The 22718-nt window shown below is 48.0% G+C and overlaps 2 protein-coding genes across 6 annotated transcripts in view; one reads left to right on the top strand and one right to left on the bottom strand.

The window, feature by feature from the left end:
- The first annotated feature begins 1581 nt into the window (after positions 1–1581).
- Positions 1582–5759, top strand: TSR2 (TSR2 ribosome maturation factor). 4 transcript variants are annotated; one of them, XM_033103442.1, is made up of 5 exons: positions 1582–1739; positions 1900–1990; positions 4245–4336; positions 4894–5064; positions 5268–5759. In XM_033103442.1, exons 1-5 carry the CDS (start codon positions 1659–1661, stop codon positions 5400–5402), a joined length of 570 nt encoding a protein of 189 aa, XP_032959333.1. In that variant the 5' UTR covers positions 1582–1658; the 3' UTR covers positions 5403–5759. The 4 variants fall into 4 exon arrangements, with proteins under 4 accessions (XP_032959333.1, XP_032959341.1, XP_032959322.1 ...); XM_033103450.1 differs by having other exon boundaries at positions 4221–4336; positions 4894–4992; XM_033103431.1 differs by having other exon boundaries at positions 4221–4336.
- A 257-nt stretch (positions 5760–6016) lies between these two features.
- Positions 6017–22718, bottom strand: part of FGD1 (FYVE, RhoGEF and PH domain containing 1) — a 34523-nt gene continuing 17821 nt past the window's right edge. Inside the window, exons 4-18 of one of the 2 annotated variants that reach the window (XM_033103394.1) lie at positions 22207–22645; positions 20841–20930; positions 20005–20153; positions 18283–18439; positions 18040–18178; positions 14968–15026; positions 14689–14835; positions 14208–14300; positions 13964–14043; positions 10628–10658; positions 10024–10125; positions 9530–9655; positions 9193–9354; positions 7925–8068; positions 6017–7378 (exon numbers count right to left, since the gene is read on the bottom strand). In XM_033103394.1, the coding sequence (XP_032959285.1) occupies positions 7073–7378; positions 7925–8068; positions 9193–9354; positions 9530–9655; positions 10024–10125; positions 10628–10658; positions 13964–14043; positions 14208–14300; positions 14689–14835; positions 14968–15026; positions 18040–18178; positions 18283–18439; positions 20005–20153; positions 20841–20930; positions 22207–22645 (2224 nt within the window). In that variant the 3' untranslated portion in view covers positions 6017–7072. The remainder of the gene's footprint in view (positions 7379–7924; positions 8069–9192; positions 9355–9529; positions 9656–10023; positions 10126–10627; positions 10659–13963; positions 14044–14207; positions 14301–14688; positions 14836–14967; positions 15027–18039; positions 18179–18282; positions 18440–20004; positions 20154–20840; positions 20931–22206; positions 22646–22718) is intronic. The other variant, XM_033103385.1, reaches the window with a different exon arrangement.

Below are 22718 nucleotides of genomic sequence, written 5' to 3'. Positions count from 1 at the left end.
CAGTGTGTACTTCCAGGACTTTTTTCCAAGTCAAGTTGTTGACTTGGAAACAACTTTCAGTCTTAGTTGTGGAGGGCGCAGCTCAGCTCCAGGTCCAGTTGCCATTGTTGCTAGTTGCAGGGGGCACAGCCCACCATCCCTTGCGGTAGTTGAGGAATCCAACTAGCAACCCCGTGGTTGAGAGGACACGCTCCAACCGACTGAGCCATCCAGGAGCTCAGCGGCAGCTCAGCTCAAGGTGCCGTGTTCAATTTTAGTTGCAGAGGGCGCTGCCCACCATCCCTTTCGGGACTCGAGGAATCTAACCCGCAGCCTATGGAGTTAGGAGCATGGAGGTCTAACCGCCTGAGCCACCAGGCCGGACGTCTCTCTCTCTTTTTTAATGTAGTCAATGTATAGCTAAAAGTCTGTCAATTTTGTTAATCTTTTCAAATAACCAACTGTTGGTTTCACTGATTTTTGTCTATTGGTTTTCTATTTTCTATTCCATTTATTTCCTCTCCAACGTTTATTATTTCCTTCCTTCTGCTTGCTTTGGGATTATTTTGTTCTTTTTCTGGTTTCCTAAGGTGGAAAGTTAGGTTATTAACTTGAGATCTTTCTTTCTTTCTAATAAGGGCACCTATAGCTATAAAATTCCCTTTAAGCATTGCTTTAGTGGCATCTCATAAATTTTGGTGTGCTGTGCTTTCGTTTTCATTCATTTCAAGATGTTTTCTAATTTCCCTTGTGATTTTCTTCTCTTTGACCTATTCGTTATTTGGAAGTGCATCCATTTCCACATATTTGTGATTTTCACAAATTTGTTTTTGTTATTGATTTCTTACTTCACTCTATTGTAGCAGGAAAACATACTTTGTATGATTTCAATCCTTTTAAATTTGTTGAGGCTGGCTTTGTGATTTAGCATATGGTCTGTCCTGGAGAATGTTCCTTGCGCACTTTGGAAAAAATGTGTATTCTGCTGTTGTTGTGTGCAGTGTTCTACGGATGTTAGGATGCTTTATTTTGTTTTTTTAATTTTTAAAAATTATGTTTTTCAGTTGGTTGTCATTCAATACTATTTTATATTAGTTTTAGGTGTACAGTGTAGTGGTTAAACATTTATATAATTTATGCGGTGATCCCCTGATTAGTCTAGTACCCACCTGGCACTCTACATAGTTATTGCAACATTATTGACTGTATTATCTATGCTATACTTCACATCACTGTGACTATTATGTAATCACCAATTTGTACTCCTTAATCCCTTCACCTTTTTCACACAGCTTCCCAACCCCACCTCCCCTGTGGCAACCATAAAATGCAGATTTTTAGGCTATGCTCCCAGGGATTGATTCCTGTCCCAGGGACTGGAATTTATATAGTTAAGTTTCCCACATCTTTCCTGTGCAATACCGGCACCCATTACTCATGGTCCCATGGCCCCACGCGTCCTCCACTTCTGGCTTCCTTTCATTTAATTATTGTATGCAAGTAGTAACTGTGGTAGTGTCACCCATTGCTCTGACAGAGTTTTCTATTGCTCTAGTCTTGTTTGCAGGTCAGCGGAAATGAGAATCTGCGTTCTCAGGGTCCGCTTTCGGCTCATTCTGCCTGGGCCGGTCAACGGAAGGATTGCACAGTTTGGGCATCACGTGACCTGCAGCCAGAAAATGGCGGGCGCTGGGGAAGATTCGAGAGCGCTCTTCGGCGCTGGCGTCCGCGCGGCGCTGGAGGCCTGGCCGGCATTGCAGGTCAGTGGGACCGGGGCGGGGTAAAGGTTAGGGCCTGGGACACAACAGGAGTTGGTCGGCCGAGGCGCCTGCGGCTCGGCTGGGCGGCGTAACTGGCGAATGCCTGCGCCACCCCAGCCCGGCTCCTGGGCTGACGTGGTGGGCTTGGGCCTGTTCACAGATCGCTGTGGAGAACAGCTTCGGGGGCGTGCACAGCCAGGAGAAGGCCGAGTGGCTGGGGGGTGCCGTGGAAGAGTACTTCTTCCGCAATGGTGAGTGAATGTGAGGCGCTGCGACCTGTGTGTTGGGGGGTGTGTGGGGGGGTTGGAGGCCTGTGGTGGAGAGCCCGCACTTCCTGTTGCGCAGTTGAGGGTTGGTTCCTGACTAAGGGTGAGGTGGAGTGAATATGAGCTTTGGAGTCAGAATCCTGAGTTCACATGCTTTACAGGCTGTGCCATTGACTCATGGTGTTACTCTGGACAAGTCATTTTACCTCCTTGAGACTCAGTTTCCTAATTTCTTTAAAATGGGTATAAAAGTATCCACCCCAGCTCCGTCCAATAGAAATATAGTGCGAGTCACATCATGTACCTTAAAATTTTTCAGCAGCCACTTTCATAAAATAAAAAGCAGATAAAATGAATGTTATTCACTTCAATATATCCAAAATATTTCAGTTTTATACTGAAACTCTATTTGCAGTATAAGACTCTATTTTCAAATCCTGGTGGGTATTTCACAGTTTTAGCACACCTCAGTTTGGCCTAGCCACATTTTAAGTGCTTAATAACCACATTTGGCTATTTGAACAGCAAAGATCTACATCTTTGATGTGTCTTGAGAGTCATATAAAAATAAGTGGCCTAGCAGACGGCCTCTTGCTAGTACGATTTTTACAAAATTCTTCACTCTTTTTTTTTTTTTTTTTTAGTTTTGGAGATGACATTAGGCAGAGACCTTTCTCTCGAGGCAATTTACAATCTAGTGTCGGATCCAGATAAAGCATTTACACACAGAGTGATAGGTGTTCTAATAAAGAGGAGCTCAGGGTGTGTGAGTAACCAGACAGTGAGGAGGAGGCTTCTTTTGGAGATTGTTAGGGGAGGTGGTGATTGGGCTGAGTCTTAAGGCATGGAGAGTTAACTAGGTGTGGGAGGTAGGGAAAGCAACGCTCAAATTCTGTCCTATGAAGAGATTCTGTTACACTTGTAAAGTGGTAGGGCACTCAGTATTGGAGTAAGGATGTGTGTGTGCTTATGGGTATGTGGAGGGCAGGAATGTTAGAGAGTAACGCTAGGGGGTGAGGAGGCTCCTGGAAAAGGGTAAGATATGTAAGGCCTTACATGCCTTTGATTTTGTCCTTTAGGCAAGTGTTTGTCAAAATGCATGCTATGGAAGACTAGTTTTGTTAGACGTTCAGTGAAGAAATGCTTCTCTAGTCATATTATGTAAGAAAATCTCTTTTCTTTAGCTACTACTTAAGAGTCACAATAACCCTTAACATAGTAAAGGCTTGGATAAGGATAGAAACCACTGAAAAAGAAGCCTGTTTACCTTTGTTTCCCATTAGCTTTCTATGGATAGATTTTCTTTAAAACCCAACAGGACAGTTATTTCCCAAAAGCAGAATATGAAACACTGCAGTAGGTGAGAAAACTCCATGGGGAGGTCCTAAGGTGAGTAAAATGCTAGGATTTGCTAGTTAGGAAGTTCAGAAAGTAATCAGTATGGAGCATGGCCCGGAGAGGGAATGACTAAGGCTGTTTCTAGAAAATGATGAGGCCTGAACTAGGGCAGTGGTGATAGTCATGGAAAAGAAGGGGTGGATTAGGGCCTCAGAGATAGTTTGGCTCTAGAGGGGGAGGGAAAAGGAGGCAGGTTTCTGGTTTGAGTCACTGGGTGGATTGAGTGCCTTGCATGGAACAGAGGAATCCTGGGATGGGAAGTAGGTTTGGAGGGTAAGGTGAGTCTGGCTTTGGATATGGAGGGTCTGAGGCACCTGTGAAACAAGGGGAACATAGTCTGGGTTAGAGACAGATTTGGGGTATATTAGGTTAGAATGGTAGGGAAAGCCAAGGGGGTGAATGAGCTCTCCCAGAGGGAAGAGAGAGTGAGGAACTTTGTGGAAGACTGAGTTAATTCTCTAATTCAGAAGAAGAGCATGGCCCAATAAAGTAACTGAAGCCCAGAGAGGAGGGCTTAGCCGAAGTCACACAATAGGGTGTTGATGTCAAGGCTATGATGATTTCATCATTGCAAGTACTTATATCCATTTCTTCTTACCTATCCCGTTAGTCTGTGGCCTCCTGTATCAGTGGAGAAACAGTTGTGAAGGGTCTCTCCATTTAAAAAAAAAATGATGTTAAAACCTGGAATGCAGAGCACTGCAGCGAATAAAAGGCTCACTGTTTGGACCTTTACCCACCAACCAGATGTGGACCCAGCAAGTAGGTATTGAAGAGTAGTAGGCAGGAGTGATGAAATTGGCTTGTCTTTGACCAGAGGGTCCTATCCTTTCATACTCAGCTGACTTGGAGCTAGAGGAGGTGGAGGACTTCCTTGGTGAGCTCATGACGAACGAGTTTGACACAGTGGTGGAGGACGGGAGTCTGCCCCAGGTGAGCATGTCGTGGACACAACTGCCATCTCCTGCCTGCAGTCTTTCTTCTCCCCAAGTGTCTATTTTAGGCCAAGACTCTTGGCTCTAACCATTCTTTTCTTAAGTCTTGCACAAGAACCTTTCATGACTCCCTATTGCCTAATGGGAAAAATCTAGTCTTCCTAGGCCTTTCCAAACCCTTCTTTTTTATTTCTCTGTATACATCATCCTTAGCCAGGTCTGTTCCTCACCCTCATCCTAAGGGCAGGTCAGGCAGGTACATTTCCACCCCTGCTGTGGTTAACATCACTCCCCCTGCTGGGATTGCTTTCCCTTTTACATCTAGCTTTCAAACCCAGTTCTAGTGCCTTCCCTGCTAGGAGGCCCTCCTTCAAAGCTTTAGGCCCTTACCTGAACCTTTCATATGTTGTTCCTTCATTAGTGAACTCCTTGGGGGAGGAAAGAGCCCCGTTCTCTGGAAAATTCCAAGCCCCTCTCCACATTTGCTGCAAACATGGGCTGGTTGTATTGTAGGTTCTCTGGAAAGTCCAAGCTGGTTGAATGTTTTCTTGATAGGTGAGCCAACAGCTGCAGACCATGTTCCAGCACTTCCAGAGGGGTGATGGGGCCGCTCTGAAGGAGATGGCCTCCCACATCACCCAAAGAAAGTGCAAGGTTAGAGCCACCGCACTTACGACATCCAGCGAGGCAGATAAGGATGATGCAGACAGCGTGGAGGAGATGGAGGTGAAGGGTTGCCCCTTGGGCAGGGAGATACAGCTAGCTTTACAGGGAAGAGATGGGGGTGGTGGGGGGTGGTTGTATTATCCAGAGGGCAGGGCACTTCCCTAAGGTCACACAGCCAGTCCTTGTAAAGCTGGGAGGAGAGCCTGGGTCTCCACGGGCCACAGCTAGGTGTTGCATTTAGCTCTCTTGTATTTCTCCTCCAGGTCACAGCTACAAATGATGGGGCAGCTACTGATGGAGTATGCCCCCAGCCTGAACCCTCTGGTCCAGACTCCCAGACTATTAAGGAAGAGGATATAGTGGAGGATGGCTGGACCATTGTTCGGAGAAAGAAATGAGTGGGGCTGGAAATGGTTTGGGCCCTTGTTTGTTAGTTGTTTTGACATTCGTTTTGGAGGGTTGTGGACCTCTGGACTGGTTATCCCATCTCCACCCTCTCCCTGTTCCCGTCCAGCTCCCTCCAGGGGAAGAAGAGCTGTAGGGTCCTCGGTCTTGCGGTGGTAGGACCTGGTTCATCACATCCCCTTGGGCCTTAGATTATAATCTGAGCGATGAGGCTTGGTTTCCCAGCACAGTGCTTCTTGGATACAGTCAGCGTGAAGAGGGAAGAATGAGTGGGTGTGAGCATGGCTGGAGGACAGACCTACATGCTGGTTCGTGCCGGGCATGTGGATTTGTGAAGGGAGAGGACCAGCGAAAGCTGAGATGATGAACAAGCAACCTGGGGGAGAGATTATTTAACGATACGAATGAAAATAGCTGTTGTACCTCTCCCACTCCTCCTGCCCCCACCTGTGTACACACACACACACACACACACACACACACACACACACACACACACACACACACACACACACACACACACACACACACACACACACACACACACACACACACACACACACACACACACACACACACACACACACACACACACACACACACACACACACACACACACACACACACACACACACACACACACACACACACACACACACACACAGTAGCTCTGCACCTCTGCCCAGAAATTGGAGCCTTCCTGGAACACTTCCGATTTGCAGTCCCGTCTCCAGCCCTGGGTTACTTCTGGAAGTCTAAGACCTTGGCAGGGTGGTAAGCTTGGGGGACCTGGGCTTTGTTTTCTGTCTCCTCCAACCTCATTCCAAACTCTTCATCCCATCCCAGTCCAGGGATGAGGATTAAGATCTCAATACCTTATTGTTTAATCTGTGGCTTGACCTGTAAGTAGCCTTGGATCAGCCTTCTGGGAACTGAGCTTCAGAGCTCAGCAAGGGAGCAGTTTCTGGGCCCACCCTTGCAGCCTGGTACTTTGGACAAACAGATGGGCGAATGGAGCACAGCAGTGCTCTGAAAGTTTCTGTAAGCCTGAAATAAACTGTATTTTCTTTAAAAACAAAACGAAACAGAGTATCCATTGTTCTCCCCCCCTCCCCCCTTCCCCTGTCCTGCCCGGTGGCCCTGCCATGGGTCTGGACGATAAAATATTGGGTAGCCTTGGGACTGGGTAGAAGCTGTAAGCCATGGGAAGGCAGGAGGGGTCTGGGCACCACCCCATGTAGCATCATACATGTGAAGACACTGGTTGAGGGGGCAGGGGTGGGCCAGTGACAGAGCTGGCACTCGAACCCAGGTCTCCTGCCTCTGGTGCTTTGGGGGAATTGGGTGGAGGCAGGCTCTGTAGGATATTGAGGGGATCGGGGGTGGGGGGGAATGGCCTAATTCAGGCAGGTCTAGTAACAGCTCCCACCCTCCCTGGGGACAGGGATTAAAAAAAATTAACATCACTGTAGGAATATTTCTTTTAAAAGCCCACATTTTGTGAAAAGATGAATTAAAAAAACCCAAGACCCAGCATTCTGGATTGAAAGTGCCCATGATGGGAATTCAAGTATTGACTGAGCTGGGAGGGAGGGGGTTGGGGCCCCCAATTGGACATGGGCAGCTAGTGTGGGGCAGGGGGCCCCAGTTCCCCCCAAACCCTCTAGGTCTTGTCTCGGGTCTGGGGGGCTTCGGAGGCTCCAGCAGTGGCTCCTGAAGCTGCCACCGGTGCCGCCTCCACCTCCCTGTCCTCAGACAGTGTGGGCCCTGGGCAGAACGTGTCCCCACGGCCTGCCCGGCCAAGCACGGCCATCCAGCGCTGCTGCAGCTCCTCTGTCTCAGGGCTGAAGTACCAGCTCAGGTGGCTTTGGGTGATCTTGAACACGTGGCGTCTGTCAGGCCGCTCCCCTGCCTCAGGAGGCCCCACTTCAAAGCCAATGAGGGGCAGGCTGCGTTGGGCTTTTACATCCTGGGGAATAGGGATAGCCGGGGTTACCTTGGGGGCTGTGCTTCTCACTGGTTTTGTATCTGCTAAACCCCTCCTTCCCTCTCCCTGCTTGAAAAACCTTCCGTGGCTCCACTAATAGTGACAGGAAAATGTCTGAACTGGGGTTGGACACGGGGTGGGTTCTAATACCTGTTTCCTCCTGTATCCCCAAACCAGCTGGGCTGCTCTTTAGCATGCGTATACCAAATGTCTTCAGGCCTTTGTCCAGGCTGTTGCCCCCATCTGTATGTTCTTCCCCACTCCAAACTGGACCTAGCAGTGCCCCATCTTCACTCCGGCTACCTCCAGAAAGCTAGCCCCCTCCCCCAACTCACCCCATCTTTCCCTGCATGTGATGGCCCACAATCCTTGTCTCAAGCTAGTCTTTGTCTCACAAAGGTGAGGGTTCTGACTTCCATTTAGGCTCACCCTATCTATCCCCCATGGCCAAGGAGAGGTCAAGGACGGGACGGGGGAAGCCTGGTTTTGCCAGGTGGTTGAAACGACCCAAAGGAGTAGGAGGCACACCTGAGGGGCTCCATAGATGTACAGCACCAAGGGTTCATTCTCAGGGACCACAAACCATGCCTTGTGCCAGCCTTTCCCACCCTTCTCCATGTAGTGCAGGAAGCTGCAGATGATGCTGTTCTCCGCAGCCACCGACGCCTGTTTCTGTGGTCAGAGACACGGGGAGCATGAGTGTTGACAGAAGTCCTAGTCTGGCGCCTCGGCTTTAGTACCCCCTCAGTGCAGTTACTGCTCTGCCCATATTTCAGATGAGGATGCTGAAGCTCAGGTGGCAGGACTGATTTGCCTACTGCCTGCCAGCGAGTCAGTCAGGCCATGGCTGCTGCCTCTGAGAGTTAGTGGGAGGGGTTACATACAGCTCTCAGCAGGGACACCTAAATGCCAGGCATTCTTCCACCAGTCCATTTATTCCTCAAGTCACTTACGCATTTCCACCTCACCTTTTTTCATCTTTCTAGGTTGGTGCAAAAGTAATTGCGGTTTTTGCAATTATCTTTAAACTTTTAAACCACAATTACTTTTGCACCATCCTAATACATCACATCCATTCCCTACACTCAACGAGAGGCCACCTAGCATTATGGTTAAGGGGGTAGAGGGATGGGTAAGGCAGTCTGGCTCAGAATCCCAGCTCTGGATGAAAATGTGCTGACTTGGAAGGAGAGTATATAGAACTGTTGTAAGGATCAAATTAATTAATAGATGCAAAGCACTTATAATAGTGCCTGGCACAGAGTAAGTGTTCTTTAAGTGTTAAACAAGACAAATACCTTGATTTTGGTTAAAAAACAAAACCAAAATGTGCACATGCCTAGGAATCATAAGTGTTAGTGGTAATCTAGTGAGTAGAATAGGGTGTTTTTATTATTTTTGTTTATATTGTCTAATTTTCTTCAGTGTACATATTCTTTGTAAGTAAAGAATATGTTAATTAAAAAACATGCAAGCTCTGCCACTCACTGGCTGTGTAACTTGGGCAAATAAACTCCTTGGGCCTCAGTTTCCTCATTTGTAAAATAGGGATAGTAATAGCATGGATAGATTAGTTACTATAAGGATTAAAAGTCTGAAGCACTTAAATAAAAATTACTGGCTTTCATTCACTCTTGCATTCATTTTACTCACTCCAAGCCTTGGGTCACTTGTTCAGTGGATGAACACGGCACCCTATGGTTTCACAGATGCCCAGGCCTCAGTCACACTGGGTGGGTGGCTGGAGCTCATGTGGTCGGTGTAGGAGGGTTAGTGGTTGTGGGCCTGGCTCTTACCTCCAGGATGGACCTCCGGCGCTGGGGTGTATGCTGGCTGCAGGCTGGGCTGCTCCCAGGAACCCCGTGCAAGGCCACGTAGCAGTCAGTGCACACACGGTTGGAGCGGTTGTTGTCATAGATGAGGCGGGCCCGGAATTCAGAGCACTTCCCACAAACCACCTGGAGTGGCAGCAGGTGGGCAAGAGAAGCCTGATTCCAGGAGGCCATCCCCTTCAGTGTACCAAGTCCCACACCCGACTCAGCCTCTCCTCATTTGGAGGGTGCCCTCTCAGAAGCAGGACTTCAGGCCACCAACCTGTCCCCTCCCTAGCTCTGCCCCCCTCCCGACACTCACATGCCCGCAGGCCTTGCAGTGGTGCCTGCGCTTGGTGATGGAATTGAAGGGCTCCTGGCAGCGCATGCACATGGTAACTTCCTTTTCTCGGATGGGTGTAGGTGCCCGTTTCCCAAGATCCACGTTCTGGAGAGAGGGCCAGGTCCCAGGTAAGAGACAGCTACTCCCCAGCCCAGTCCCGCCAGCCCTTCCCTTTCCCCTTCCCCATAGCTTGGATCATCACTGGGAGGCAGCAGACATGTTCAGAAGACCTGCCTCTGAATCCTGGCTCTGTCCCTACCTCACTGCTACTGAAGGCAAGTCACTTCTACTTTCTGGGCCTCCATTTCCCTAGTGATTGCGGCCCTACCAACAGAAGACTGTGCTTCTGAAGCCATGCAATGCCTTTCTGGTCTTTATTCTCTGGGAAGGGGAGAGGAGCATCTCAAGGTAAGGTGGGGACTTGGAGGCTTGGAAGGGGTCCCAGTATAAAGGAAGGGGGTGGGGACTCTTACTGGAGAGTGAGGGGGTGTGTCTTCATCTTCCCTGTTTGTTGAGTTCAACAGTTTGAAGGTCTCCAGCGTCTGTTCATGCTTCAGGAGGGTGGAGTTGATGGCCTGAGGAGGCAGTGTAAGAAATGAGGGGTCAGATCACCTCGCAACCCACCCATTTCCACCCTCACCTCACCTTCCTATGACCTAGCCTGGAGTCAGAAAAGTTGGTTCTGGGCGTAGATCTGCTCCTTGCGAGGTGTCTAAACTCAAGCAAGTCTCTTCCCAAATCCAGGTGTCAGTTCTTATATTTGTGAAATGGGAGAGGGGGATCAGTGGCTGAAAAACTTCAGAAGGCCTTCCTAGCTACTGTCTGGGCTAAGGTTTTACAGGGCTTCACTCACTGGGGTTACACACTCAGAGGATCCAGCTCTCTAAAGGAAGAATTTGTGAGTTTCTGCTTAACATCTGGACCTCAGTTGGTTTATCTGTAAAACGAGGATGGTAAAGTTTGTTGTCCAGGCCCATTCTGGTCAGAAGTGAGTTTTAGAGAGTGAGCGTCCACCAACCCCTAGGAGAACTGTTAATACTCCTCCAGCCCCTACTACAAAGCCTTCTCGGATGTTACCTGGACCCAGTCTTTCTTCTCCTCCTCAGTCCTTGGGGGCAAAAAGAAAGATGTTGTTAGGCAGGCCAATCAAAAGCAATTGGAGTGGTAAGAGCAGGTGTTTTGGAGTTGGATAGACCTGGGCTTGGCCATCTGTGCCTTAATTATTACTCATGTGACCTTAGGCAAGTCATTTAACCTGCCTGAGTCTATTTATTCGATAGTTACCAATACCTTCCAGACCCTGTGCTAGGAACTTGGACCTCAGAGAGGACCTCACCCTCAAGGAGCTCATGATCGGGGCGGGGGACGGTGCAGACAGGGGCAACACAGGGGGACCAGTGCTGTGACAGAGTGAAAACAGGGCTGAGGAGCCCAGAAGAGGACTCGTGCCCCAGCCTGGAGTTTATGTGGGGGCTGCTAAGGAAGGGTTTCCGCATGGAGATGCTAGGCTTCAGGTAGAGGGACATGGGTGAGGTGTGTGCACCGTGTTGCCTCGAAAATAAGACCTCGCCGGACCATCAGCTCTAATGCATCTTTTGGAGCAAAAATTAATATAAGACCCGGTCTTATTTTACTATAATATAAGACCAGGTCTAATTTATATAACATAATATAAGACTGGGTCTTATTTCACTATAATATAAGACCGGGTCTTATATTAATTTTTGCTCCAAAAGATGCAAAAATCCTTAGAACTACATCCTTAGAACCGCTTCATGAAAAATTAAGGATGTAAGTCAATGTTTAGCTATAAGAATGTCCACTGCAATGCTATTTATTGTAGTGAAACATTGGAAGCAGCCTACATGTCCGACAACAGAGGATTGGGTACAAAAAAAAAAAAAAGAAATAATGGTACATCATTACTGCCAGCGAACATAAATGAGGTACAAACCTGTTTATAATATGTTAAGTGAAGACAACATATATAACATACACATAGCATTTCATTTTGGTTAAAAAATACGAGTTTACATTTGTCAAAACTCATCCATGGATCCATGGTACACTTAAGACCTGCACATTTCATTGTCTGAAAATTTTGCCTCAAGAAAAGGAGGGGACCTTAAAGAAATATTGAACTTCAGTTAATGATATGCACAGCAAATTCTTCAGGAGTAAGGTATAGCGATGTCTACAACTGACTTTGAAAAGCATTAAAAACATCAGATGGATTGGTGGATGGATAAAAGGATAGATTTGTGATAAAGTAAATATAGTACCATGTTAATATTTGTAGAGTATATATGGTGGGCTTATGGGTGCTCACTGTACAATTCTTTAAACTTTTCCATTTTAGAAATTTTTCATAATACGGAAAGAAAACTCTGTGTGTGCGCGCGCGCACACACATGCAAATAGAGGAAAGGCCTGAAGGGTTCTGCCAACACATCAGTACTGGTTCTCTCCAGGTGGTACAGTTCTCGGGAATTTTACTTTATTCTGATTGTATTCTTTTTTAAAATTAATTTTTATATTTTCTAATTTCGAATTTCTTTGAAGTAAAAAATACTGCTTTTGATTTTTAAGAGCCACAATAGTGTTTTTGGCAATGCATGCTGAAGTATATAGGGGTGAAGTGTCATGTCTAGAATTTAAAGTGGTTCAGCAAAAGAAATAAATGGCAAAAATGTCAATAGCCATTTTTCTAAATCAGTGGTTCTAAACCTTGTTGCACACATTAAAATCAGCTGGGGAGCTTTTAAAACTCCCATGTTCAGGTTACACTCCACAAATTAAATCACAGTCTCTGGGGGTGGGTCCCAGACACGTTTTAAAAGCTCCCCAGCTGATTCCTATGTGTCACCAAGGTTGAGAACCAGTTGTCTGAGTGGTGGGCATATGGGTGTCTGTTGCATTTCTACTTTTCTCAATATTTGAAATTTTTCATTAAAATACATTTTAAAGAGCAGTGAAAGCAATTGCAAAGCAAACTCTCAATGCCTTCCTTCTGCCACTAGGAGGAAACCGTAGACTGCTCAGCTTACCCTTCTGGGCTCAGCATCCCTCTGCAGCCCCCTCCCTCCATCCTGCCAGCAGAGGACGTGTCCCAGTCACGTGGCTTGTCACTCAGGCTCTTCTGACGTATGACTGGGCCCCACACCTGCCCTCCCCCCGGATGTGCCAGTCGGCTTTGTTCTCGCTTTCCCGGGAGGCCAGAGATCTCCAGGATGCTCTGTTTCCCAGAGCTTTCAACACCCTCTAGCCCACGTTCACCTCTCCCGTCTTCACGCAGTCCCAGCAATGAGGGTTCTGACTCTCATGTCTCACTTCCTTGCAGCCTTTCAGAAGCAGATCATCTAGACATGTGCACCCATTCTCTGGCCCTGACTGTGACCTTGATATCCTATCACTTGGGCCCTCAGAAGGCAGCATGAGCTCCAATCCCAGCTCTGCTCCTTTCTAGCTGTAGGATCTTGGGCAAGATGCATAACTCTTCTGTGCTTCAGTTTCCTCATCTGTAAAATGGGGGTGATGGTAATAGTAGCTACTTCAAGTATTGTTTTAAGGATTGAACTAGTCAATTTACACTTAAATGATTTAAATTTAAATTAACCTAAAACAGTACGTGCATTAAAAGCAAGCCTTCATTATATGTGAGCTATTATTATTATAATCATCCAAATAGAAGATGGAAATAAAAGAAGCCCCTTTCTTAAATGGCTGGGCATTATTTTTAAATTTGTTATTCAAAATTCTTTTCTCATGAAAAATTTCAAGCATATGGAAAAGCAGACAGTATAGCACAAGAACATTAACTATATACCCACTATATAAATGCCAAATTTTAAAATATTTTGCCATATTTACTTCATATATGTATATATTAATATACATATTTTATACGTGTATATATGTGTATTTTTTAGTTGATAAACCAATTAAAAATAAATTACAGATATCATGATAGTAAATCCTCAGCATGCGTCATCAGAAAGCAAGGCGAGTCTCTTACATAACCACTATACCATGATCATACTTAAGGAAGTTAGAAGTAATTCCCCAACAGCTAATGCTCAATTCACATTCAGATTTTCCCTGTTTTGCAAATACCTTTTAGGGCTGTTTTTCTCAAACCAGCCTTGCACCATGGCTCAAGCACTGCATTTGGTATTTCTCTTAAATCTCTGAATCTACAATAAATTATTTGTGTTGTTGTTATTCATGTTTGGATCAATATCTCATTCTTCCCTCTCCTCTAAGGAAGCCCACCAGAAGAGCAAGCCTGCTTCTTTGGGGAAAGGTGTCCACCCTTTCTCTGGAACACTCTCTCCCTAGGGAGGTAGCCTATCGCTTGGCATTAGGCCTAGAATGCCTCAGCATATCAGAGAAGTTATGGGCGAGGGCAAGTACCTGGCCTGGAGCTCCAGGGAACGCTGCTTTCCTGACACCAGGAAGGTCCGAGGCAGATTGAGGTTGGAGCTTTCCTTGAGCTGAATGGAGAAAGGCTTTGTGAGGCTTCCTGAGTTCCACAGGGCCCTCATCCTCTGTACACATGCGTGTACAGACTTGGGGTCAAAGTCAGAACATCTTTGTTCCAACCTCCCAGCACCAAGGCCCCACTCCAGCTCCCTATTTCCCACCTCCTGGTGCTTACCTCCATGCCATCTACATCAATGCGTGCCCGCACGCTAAACTTCTGGCCAAGGAGCCGCAGCCTGGGCACGCAGTAAAGGAGGCGGTCATTGAACTAGGAAGGAAAAGGTTTGGGATGTGTGTGCAGAGGACCCAGGAGGGGTGTGGCCCAGCTCCCTACCCTTATAGGACTCCTGGAGCTTTATTACTGGGGACTTAAGGCAATAGATGGAGAAAACAGCCCAGACTGGGCACACAGGTTACAAGGAAAGAGCCTAGGCATGGGAGTCGCTCCCTCGTTGGGCAGCCTTGGGCAAGTCACATCTCTCTCAGTCTTAGTTACACCATCGGTAAAATAGAGGTAAAAAAATTCCTAGTGTAGGTAGTGAAAGTACAATGAGTTAATGGAGGAAAGAACGACTAGCAGGAGGTGTAGTCTTGAGTGAGTACAAGGTCAACGTGTGGGGACACGGCCCATCCGCAACCCCACACCTGGCACTTACTAATATGAGGTATCGGTCTTGAGTGGTCCCATTCTTCGCTGACAGCTTAAGGATGTGGCCTTCTTTTATGAGTTCTTTAGTGGGGCTGACAATGTCTTCCTCACCCCCTAGCAGCTCATATACTTTCAGCAGCTTGTGCATTCGCTCCTGGCGGGAGACAGTGAGCAAAAGGCAGGGCTGGGGTGCCAGCCTCCCTCAGATGGCCACAAGTCACAAGCCCAGAACAGAAATACCACAGGTCTGTGGCCAAGGAAGGGCAGGATTAGAAGGGCTACTCACCATTTTTCGGATGGCAGCGTTGGAGTGCTCTGCTGCGGTGGCTATCAGCTCCAGAGACTCTGCGGGCAGAGTGCCAAGTTAGATGGGGGCCTAGCAGAGAAGAAGCTCTTGGGGGCTTCTTTGCTCCCTGAGTGCCTCCTCCTGGCCTGACCACAGCCTCCCCATCCCAGAAAGCACCAGCCTCAAAGATGTCCATAGCAACATCACTGAAAATCAGAAACTGTCTCAATGCCACAATAGCAGAATCATAACACAGTCTGGGGGATGGATCTGGAGAGTCAGTCTTTTGGCCTCAGGCTAGAAGTCTCTGTCTGAGGGACAGTAAATGGAGGGACTAATCTAGGGTGCTCAGTTTGACGATACCCATCTATAGAATGGTGGCCAAGGAGACCAGACTGTGAGGCTCTTTTGGGGGAATCTCACTCCAGGACCTCAGGCTGAGGGCTCTGACTGGTAACCAAGTCTCAGAGCTCAGGGTGGGGAGACCATTGTGGAGGCCCAGTCTGGGGATCTTAATTTGAGAAAACCAGTGTGGGGGATCTATAACTAGGATCTCAGACTGGGTTCAGCCTAAGGGCTCAGGTTAGAGCTGGAATCAGTGTGGAAGGGTTTTTCTAGAGTTTTAGGTTATATTATGTAGCTCATCTTGGCACCTCAGTGGGGAGGGAGGGGGTGGCACTCATTCGGGGAGAGGAATATGGTACTTACTCTGCAGCTGTCTGTCTGTAGAGCTCAGCTATCAAACTTTCTAGGGTTCTAGCTCTTTCTAGAGGTCCAGGCTTGGTAGTAGCAAAGTACCCCATCGGTTGGGGTACAGGGGGTTCAGTTTGGGAAGTGGATGCAACTGTGGCTTCCAGGACCCCACACTTTCCTGGTTTTCCTGCTACCTTTAGGGCTGCTCCTTCTAAGTCTCCTTTGCTTATTCCACCTCCCTCAGCTTTGTCCTTGGCCCTATTTTCCTCTCCATTTATACTCACTCCCTAGTGTTCATATCCAGCCTTATGTCCAGCTTTGCATACTGTCTATGTGCCAGTGACATCCAAATCTCTCTTCCTGGGATTCTAGACTCACCTAACTGCCTCACTTCGAACAAGTCCAAAATCAAACTCCTAAGCTCATCTCAGGAACCATCACCACCAGCCAAAACTCTGCAAGTTGTTCTTGACTCTTTCTCCCAAGCCCCACACCCATTCCACCCTAGTTCTTTCCATGCTACTTCCAAATACAGTTGACCCTTGAACAACACGGGTTTGAACTGTGCAGGTCCACTTAGACACAGATTTTACTCAATAAATACTATAAATGTATTTTCTCTTTCTTTAGGCTTAGTAGTTGAGTTTTGGGAAGTCAAGTTATACGCAGATTTTTGACTGACCCGGGGGTGGGGGGTTGGCGCCTCTAACCTCTGTGTTGTTCAAGGGTCAACTGTATAATAAATGTATCCTGAATCCAACCATTTCTCACTACTTTCACCACTACCATCCTCGTCCAAGCCAACTTGTCTCACTTAAATTATTGCAAAAGGCTTCTAGCTGGTATCTTGGTGCTCTCTCTTGCTCCCCAAGTAATCCCGATCAAAACCTTCCCATGGCTACCCACTGTACTCAGAATAAAATCCATCTACTTATGTCTGCCTTCAAAGTCTTGCTCCTCTCCCCAACACTATTTCTACCATTCTCCCCTCACATGTCACGCTCAGGTCATACTGGCCCTCTCGTTGGTCCTGAGATAAGTGAGCTGCCACCCCGTCCCCTGAACCTCCTCCTTAGGAACGCTACACCTGCCTCTGCCTGGAACATGCTCCTCCCCAATCTGCATGTGGCTCCCTTCTTGTTATTCAGGTTTGATTCAAATATTTTCTATTCAGATAGGCCACCCAATCTAGAGAAGTCCCCCCAGCCACTGTCACATCACCCTCTTGTTCTCTGAATTACACGTAACACCTATCTAATCGTCTCCTGTATATTTATTACAGTAAGTCCTCACTTAACGTTGCTGGTTGGTTCTTGGAACTGCAGAGAAACAACGCGTAATGAAACCAATTCTACCATAGGCTAAGTGATATAAAAAAGAGTTAAGTTCCTATGGCATCCCCTCCATGTTGAAGGAAATGATGTTATTTGAGGACCTGCTGTGCTTTTGTTTATTGTCTGTCTCCCGGACTAGAATATATGCTCCCTGAGATCAAGGACCTTGTCTGTCTTCTTCATCTCCATATCCCCTGTGCCTAGGACAATGCACAGAAAACTGAGGTGCTCAGTAAATGTTACGTTAATGAAGGAATGAATGGAAGTAACAGTCTGGGGGAAAGGTGGAGAAACTCTGGGGAGCACTTTTTAGGATGTGACCCTGTGAGGTGGGTCTCATACTGGAGGAATCAGAATGAAACACTCTCTAGTGGTTCAGTGTGTGAGGACTCAGTCTGGGGAGGTGGTATCTCAGCCTAGAGAACTAAATTTGGGAGGCAGAAAATATGGGGCTCCATCTGGGGTGCTCAGTTCTGGAGAGGTGTTTCTGTGGGGCTCTGATCAGACTTGGAGGTTCTTTTGGGAGGTTCACTCTGGGTAGTGGCTGGCAGACACAGAGTGGAGCTCTAAATGTGGAGGATGGAATATAAGGGGCTCAATGAGGCAAATCTCCTTCTGGGGAGCTCATCTGTGGAGATTCAGTAAAGAGGGCTTGGCCTAAGGGGCTCAGTCCCTGGGGGTTCAAGCTCAGTGTCACTTTGGACTTAGGACAACTTCATTTGAACACAGATCTAGGGGTCAGCTTTGGGGTCTTGGTCTAGGACACAGATGGCTTCCTTTAGAGGATCATTCTGGGCATGCCCTTCAAACTGTAGCATTCCAGTTGGGACGTTCAGACTTGGGGACTCCTGAATGTTCTGTCTGGGTCCTCAGGCGGAGATTGCAACCTGGAGCTTCATCCTGGGGTCTCATTCCAGAGCCTCAACGTTGGTCTTTTAGTTCGGAGATCCTATTCTGGGATCTCAATTATGTGGCAATGGAAGGCTGAGTTACGCCTTGGCGGGGGGGGGGGTGGGGGGGGCAGGGCACAGGTGTGTATACTCACTTTGGGCGTCCTTGCTGTCTGGGGAGCCATGGGGCAGCTTTAAGAGATAGTCCTTGAGAAGCAGCTCGTAGCGGGGGATGCGCTGCACGGGCTCCAGCATGTGGTGTTGCAATGTCAGGTTGCCACAGGCTTCCTCCTTCTGTGACCGGCAGAGGCAGAGGGCTCAGGTCAGGACACAGACCCCGCACTGGGTCTCCGTAGACCTCTCCTCCCCAGTCTGCCCCATCCAGCTTTGCTGCTTACCTGCACCTCATGGATGATCACTTTAAACTGGGTGGACCTCTCTGTCCAGGTGTTGACCAGCTCCACGGCCCGGTCAAAGTTCTTCACATACTCGCCATACATCTTGAGGAAGGGTGCCAGCTTTTGGAGGATGTCTCCGATGCGTGGGTAGCGGTCCCTGGGGTGGAAGCAGGGGCTGACATGGTCCTGTTGATCCTAGTCCCCTAAGTTCCCCCACCCCATAGGTCTCTAGCCCTATGCTTCTACTTCTCACCTTGTCTGCTCCTTTGGAAATTCTGCTTATATTTATAGGTCGATTAGGCCAAGAGGCTCAGTGTGATCTGAGACCACGGTCTGGGCTGTCACCTGCCCAACTCTGCCCTGCTCAAGCACCAGGAATAACATGTCCTGAAATACCTGCCCTGACCTCAGTGCAAGGGCCACTTCATACACTGATTATTAATTCTACGCCCAATCTTGTGCTGGGTGATTCTGGGGACACAAATGACTCACACTTAGTTGAGCCCGGAGAGGGTCACTGTCTGGTAGGGGAGGCCTGTTCACACTCCTCAGTAGTCTCAATCAGCTGGGGAACACACAGGACCAGGCCTGGTCCAGCCCTCAGGGGTCACAGTCAATTGGGGAGATGTAGGAAGTGGCTTCATGCCAGCTTTCTCTGGTCACAGTCTGGTGAGGGGGACAGACTTTATCCTGTAGGTATGGGGAGTGTGGGGATGATTTTAAGCAGGAAGTGACATGGTCTAATTATTGTTCAAAGACCATTATGGCAGGTGGTGTAGACACTAAAGGATGGACTGGAAGACGAGAGCCTGGAGGCCAGGCGACTGCCTGTCAACCCTGCCCTTCTACCTCAGGCCTTAGCTCAGGCATCACCTCCTCCCTGAATCCTTCTCTAACCCCTAGACTAGGTTTGGTCCGTTTGTCTGGCTTCCCATAGCCTCCCACTCTCAGCTTTGTAACAGCACTGATAAGAAAATAACAGCTCACATTCATTGAGCACTTATTATATACCGGGTACTGTTCTAAGCTCTCTACATGTATTGACTCATTTAATCCTTAAAGCAACCCTACAAGATAGGCTATTATTATTACCCTCATTCAGAGAGAGGAAACTGAAGCACAATAATTTAAGAAACTTGCTTAATGTCACAAAGCTACAAGTGGCAGAGCTGGAATTTGAACCTAGCCAATTTGGCTCTCACCCTCATACTTTTAAGGGCTTTGCTATTCTGTTGTAATTTTCTGAGTCCTGGTCTGTGTTTCGTATTAGACTGGAAGGGCCTAGAAAGCAGAACTGGGGCCTGATTCTTTTTGCGACAGGCGGTAGGTACCATGTTTCCCCAAAAAATAAGACCTAGCCGGACCATCAGCTCTAATGCGTCTTTTGGAGCAAAAATTAATATAAGACCCGGTCTTATTTTACTATAAGTAAAATTATAGTAAAATAAGACCGGGTCTTTAATATAATATAGTATAGTATAGTATAGTATAATATAATATAATATAATATAATATAATATAATATAATATAATACAATACCGGGTCTTATATTAATTTTTGTTCCAAAAGACACATGAGAGCTGATGGTGCGGCTAGGTCTTATTTTGGGGTAAACGGTAAAAGGAGAGGGCAAGCAGGATAAACTCTCCTGCACACATCTGTCCTGGGCTCGGCAGGCAAGTGCACAGGATGGCGGGGAGTCTAGTTCTGGAGCCACTCACCATTCTTCCATGCGCTTCTCTAACTCAGGCAGCAGGAACTGCTGGTGGAAGCAATAGATGGAGCAGATGTTAGAGAAGATGCCGTGGACAACGTCGGCCGGGAAAGAACTGCGGTTCCGAGCTTCTTCCAGCAGCCGGGCACAGAACACCTGTGGGGCAGGGAAAGAGTGCATAGCTCAGCTGGGCCTGGGGCTAGGCTGGGGAAGGGGCAGCTTGTAGGCAAGGGCAGTGTTTGTGGGCAGCTCTGTGGACCTTTGGGATTAGCATAGTCTTGAGACTGAGGAGAGAGGGAATGGAGTTACGCTTATAAGTGGGGTTGGATTTCAGGTTGTCAAGGTTAGGACCGGGAAGTACGCACTGGAACAATGAGAAGTCAGGATCAGGGTCCAGGTCAGAATTACATGCAGGGTCAGAGAGAAAGTTGGAATTAGATCCATTCATTTAGCAAATCTTTTTGAGTGCCGACTGTGTGCCAGGCAGTGAAGAAAGCAGACAAAAATCCCTACCCTTAGGGATTCTAGTGGATTTCGGGTCAGGGTTAGAATGAGGTTTAAGGTCTAGTTTACAGCCAGGGGTAAATTCAGGATCTGGGTTGGGGTTGCAGTCAGGGCTGGTGTACCCACCCAGGGTTAGACATAAGGGTTGGTACAAAGATCAAGTTTGGGGTTATAATCAGAGTTGGCCTTAGAGATAGGATGTGGGTCAAGATCAGAGAGGAGTCTTACCACCTCTAGATTCTAGCCCCAGTGGTAGGGTTGAGCTCAGGCCCTATCACTTTCTTGTTGGCAACCACCTACCAAGTCCTAGGATCCCGGGACCCCTGAAGGGCCATTCACCTGATCCAGGAGATGGAGCCTGGAAACATAGGCCTTCTCAGTTTGCAGGAGCTCATTGGCAATGTGGAACACCTTCTGCTGCACGGTCAACTGGAAAGGAGAAGAGGCAACGGTTGAGCCATCCTCTTGTACCCTAACCCCTCTTGTACCTAAGCCCTCAGAATTCTCAGAACAGCTCAAATGCTACTCTAAGCCTAATGCCACTAGGAGATAACCTTACCTGCCATCCCTAGACCCACAATCCCCTCATCTTTATCCCTGACTCCCCAGTGTATCATAAAGTTCACCCCTCAATTCTGATGCCATGCACTCCCTCACTCAGCCACCCTACCCAGCCATCTAGTCTCTCTATTCTTTCAGCATAGTGCAGTGGTTAGGCGTGGGGGTCGGGAAGTCAGACTTCTTGGACTCAAATCCTAGCTCTGCCATTCATTAGCTTGCATAAGTTGTGTGACTGCTCTTTATTTAAGTCTCATCATCTACATATACAGGTAATAATAGGACCCAAGCCCATTTGTAACTGAGACAATTAAATGATTTACTGTAAATAAAACAGCAGGCTACAGATTAAGTAAACTATATTTAGTTATTGATTCACCCACTCAGTTCACTGTCAGCACAGGCTTGCTGAGTACCTGAGGTGGGAGGAAAACACAAAAGTCTAAAAATGTATAAAACTCATTGCCTGTTGGCCCAGTATCCTATTCATTGGACCCACATTTGCTGAGTCCCTGGCCTTGGCTTCCACTTTGAGCTGGGTCCTTCGGGCAGAGCAGGCATCCTGGTTATGACCTAAGCATGCCTTTGGAAGCAGTGTTAGGCTGCCGGGGACCAGAAAGGGTTTCCTGCGGCTGAGTACCTTCACCCCCACAGCCTCAGGTCCCTGGGGGGCTCTTGCTCTTGTGCTTCCAGAGGCAACTGTCGAGGAATCTCTCTGGACACGAGAGACTTTCCATTTTACAAATAAGGAAACTGAGACTTGTGGTGGGGGAGCGGAGACTTGCCCAATGTTACATAGCTACTGAGTCATGGGATTTCCCAACTAGAACAGGACTTTAAAGATCCCTAACCAAGATGTCCATCATCAAGATGTAAAAACTGGGGTCCAGCTAGTGGTTCTCCGATGAAGGTAGAACAACTTTCCAAGTGGGCATTTGGAACTGCGTGGTCATTTTGGTAATCAGTGATGGGGTGGGGGCAGGGGGTTGCTACTCATATTTAGTACCAGTGGACCAGGGAAGCCTAACATCCAAAGTGGAAACATGCTCTGCTTCAAGAAATACTGAGATAGGGGAAGAACCAAGTGGAACAACTAGGCTCCTGGTTTCTCCCCACGGTCCTGCCACCAGTGAACATGGGTCAGTACCTCCACAGACTCCTGTCTCTCCATCGGGGGCACTGGGATTTCTCTGTCCTTCTCATCCTCCTCCTCGTCGTCTTCCTCCTCCAGGTCACTATCAACCTCCTGGGAGCTGGGCCGGTGGGGGTCAGCCAAAGCAACAGGGACACTGGCCAGGGCAGGGGGCCCGGGGCAGAGGCTGTGGCTGGGGGGCCCGTCATCACTGACGAAGCACGTCTCCTCGCTGTTGGATGGTGAGCTGATGCTGTCAATTCCGCTGTCTCGGTTGGGCACCTTCTCGCCGTCCCGGGGCCCAGGAGCCAGCAGGAACAGGCAGCGGGACGCCTCACCCTCAGGGAGCTGGGGCACTGGTGGTTGCGGGGGTGGCTGTGGCAACATGGCTGGCTCTGTGGGACCTGGGCTGGGGCCAGGGGCTGGCCTATCCGAGGCGACAATCACAGGCTCTCTGAGGTAGGCGGTGGATACACATGGAGGCAGGGTGTGAGCTTGACTAAGAGGCCTATCTTAAAACTGTCCTT

Source organism: Rhinolophus ferrumequinum, chromosome X (assembly GCF_004115265.2).
Source record: "Rhinolophus ferrumequinum isolate MPI-CBG mRhiFer1 chromosome X, mRhiFer1_v1.p, whole genome shotgun sequence".
Taxonomy (NCBI): domain Eukaryota; kingdom Metazoa; phylum Chordata; class Mammalia; order Chiroptera; family Rhinolophidae; genus Rhinolophus; species Rhinolophus ferrumequinum.
This window is presented reverse-complemented; position numbering and strand designations above follow the sequence as displayed.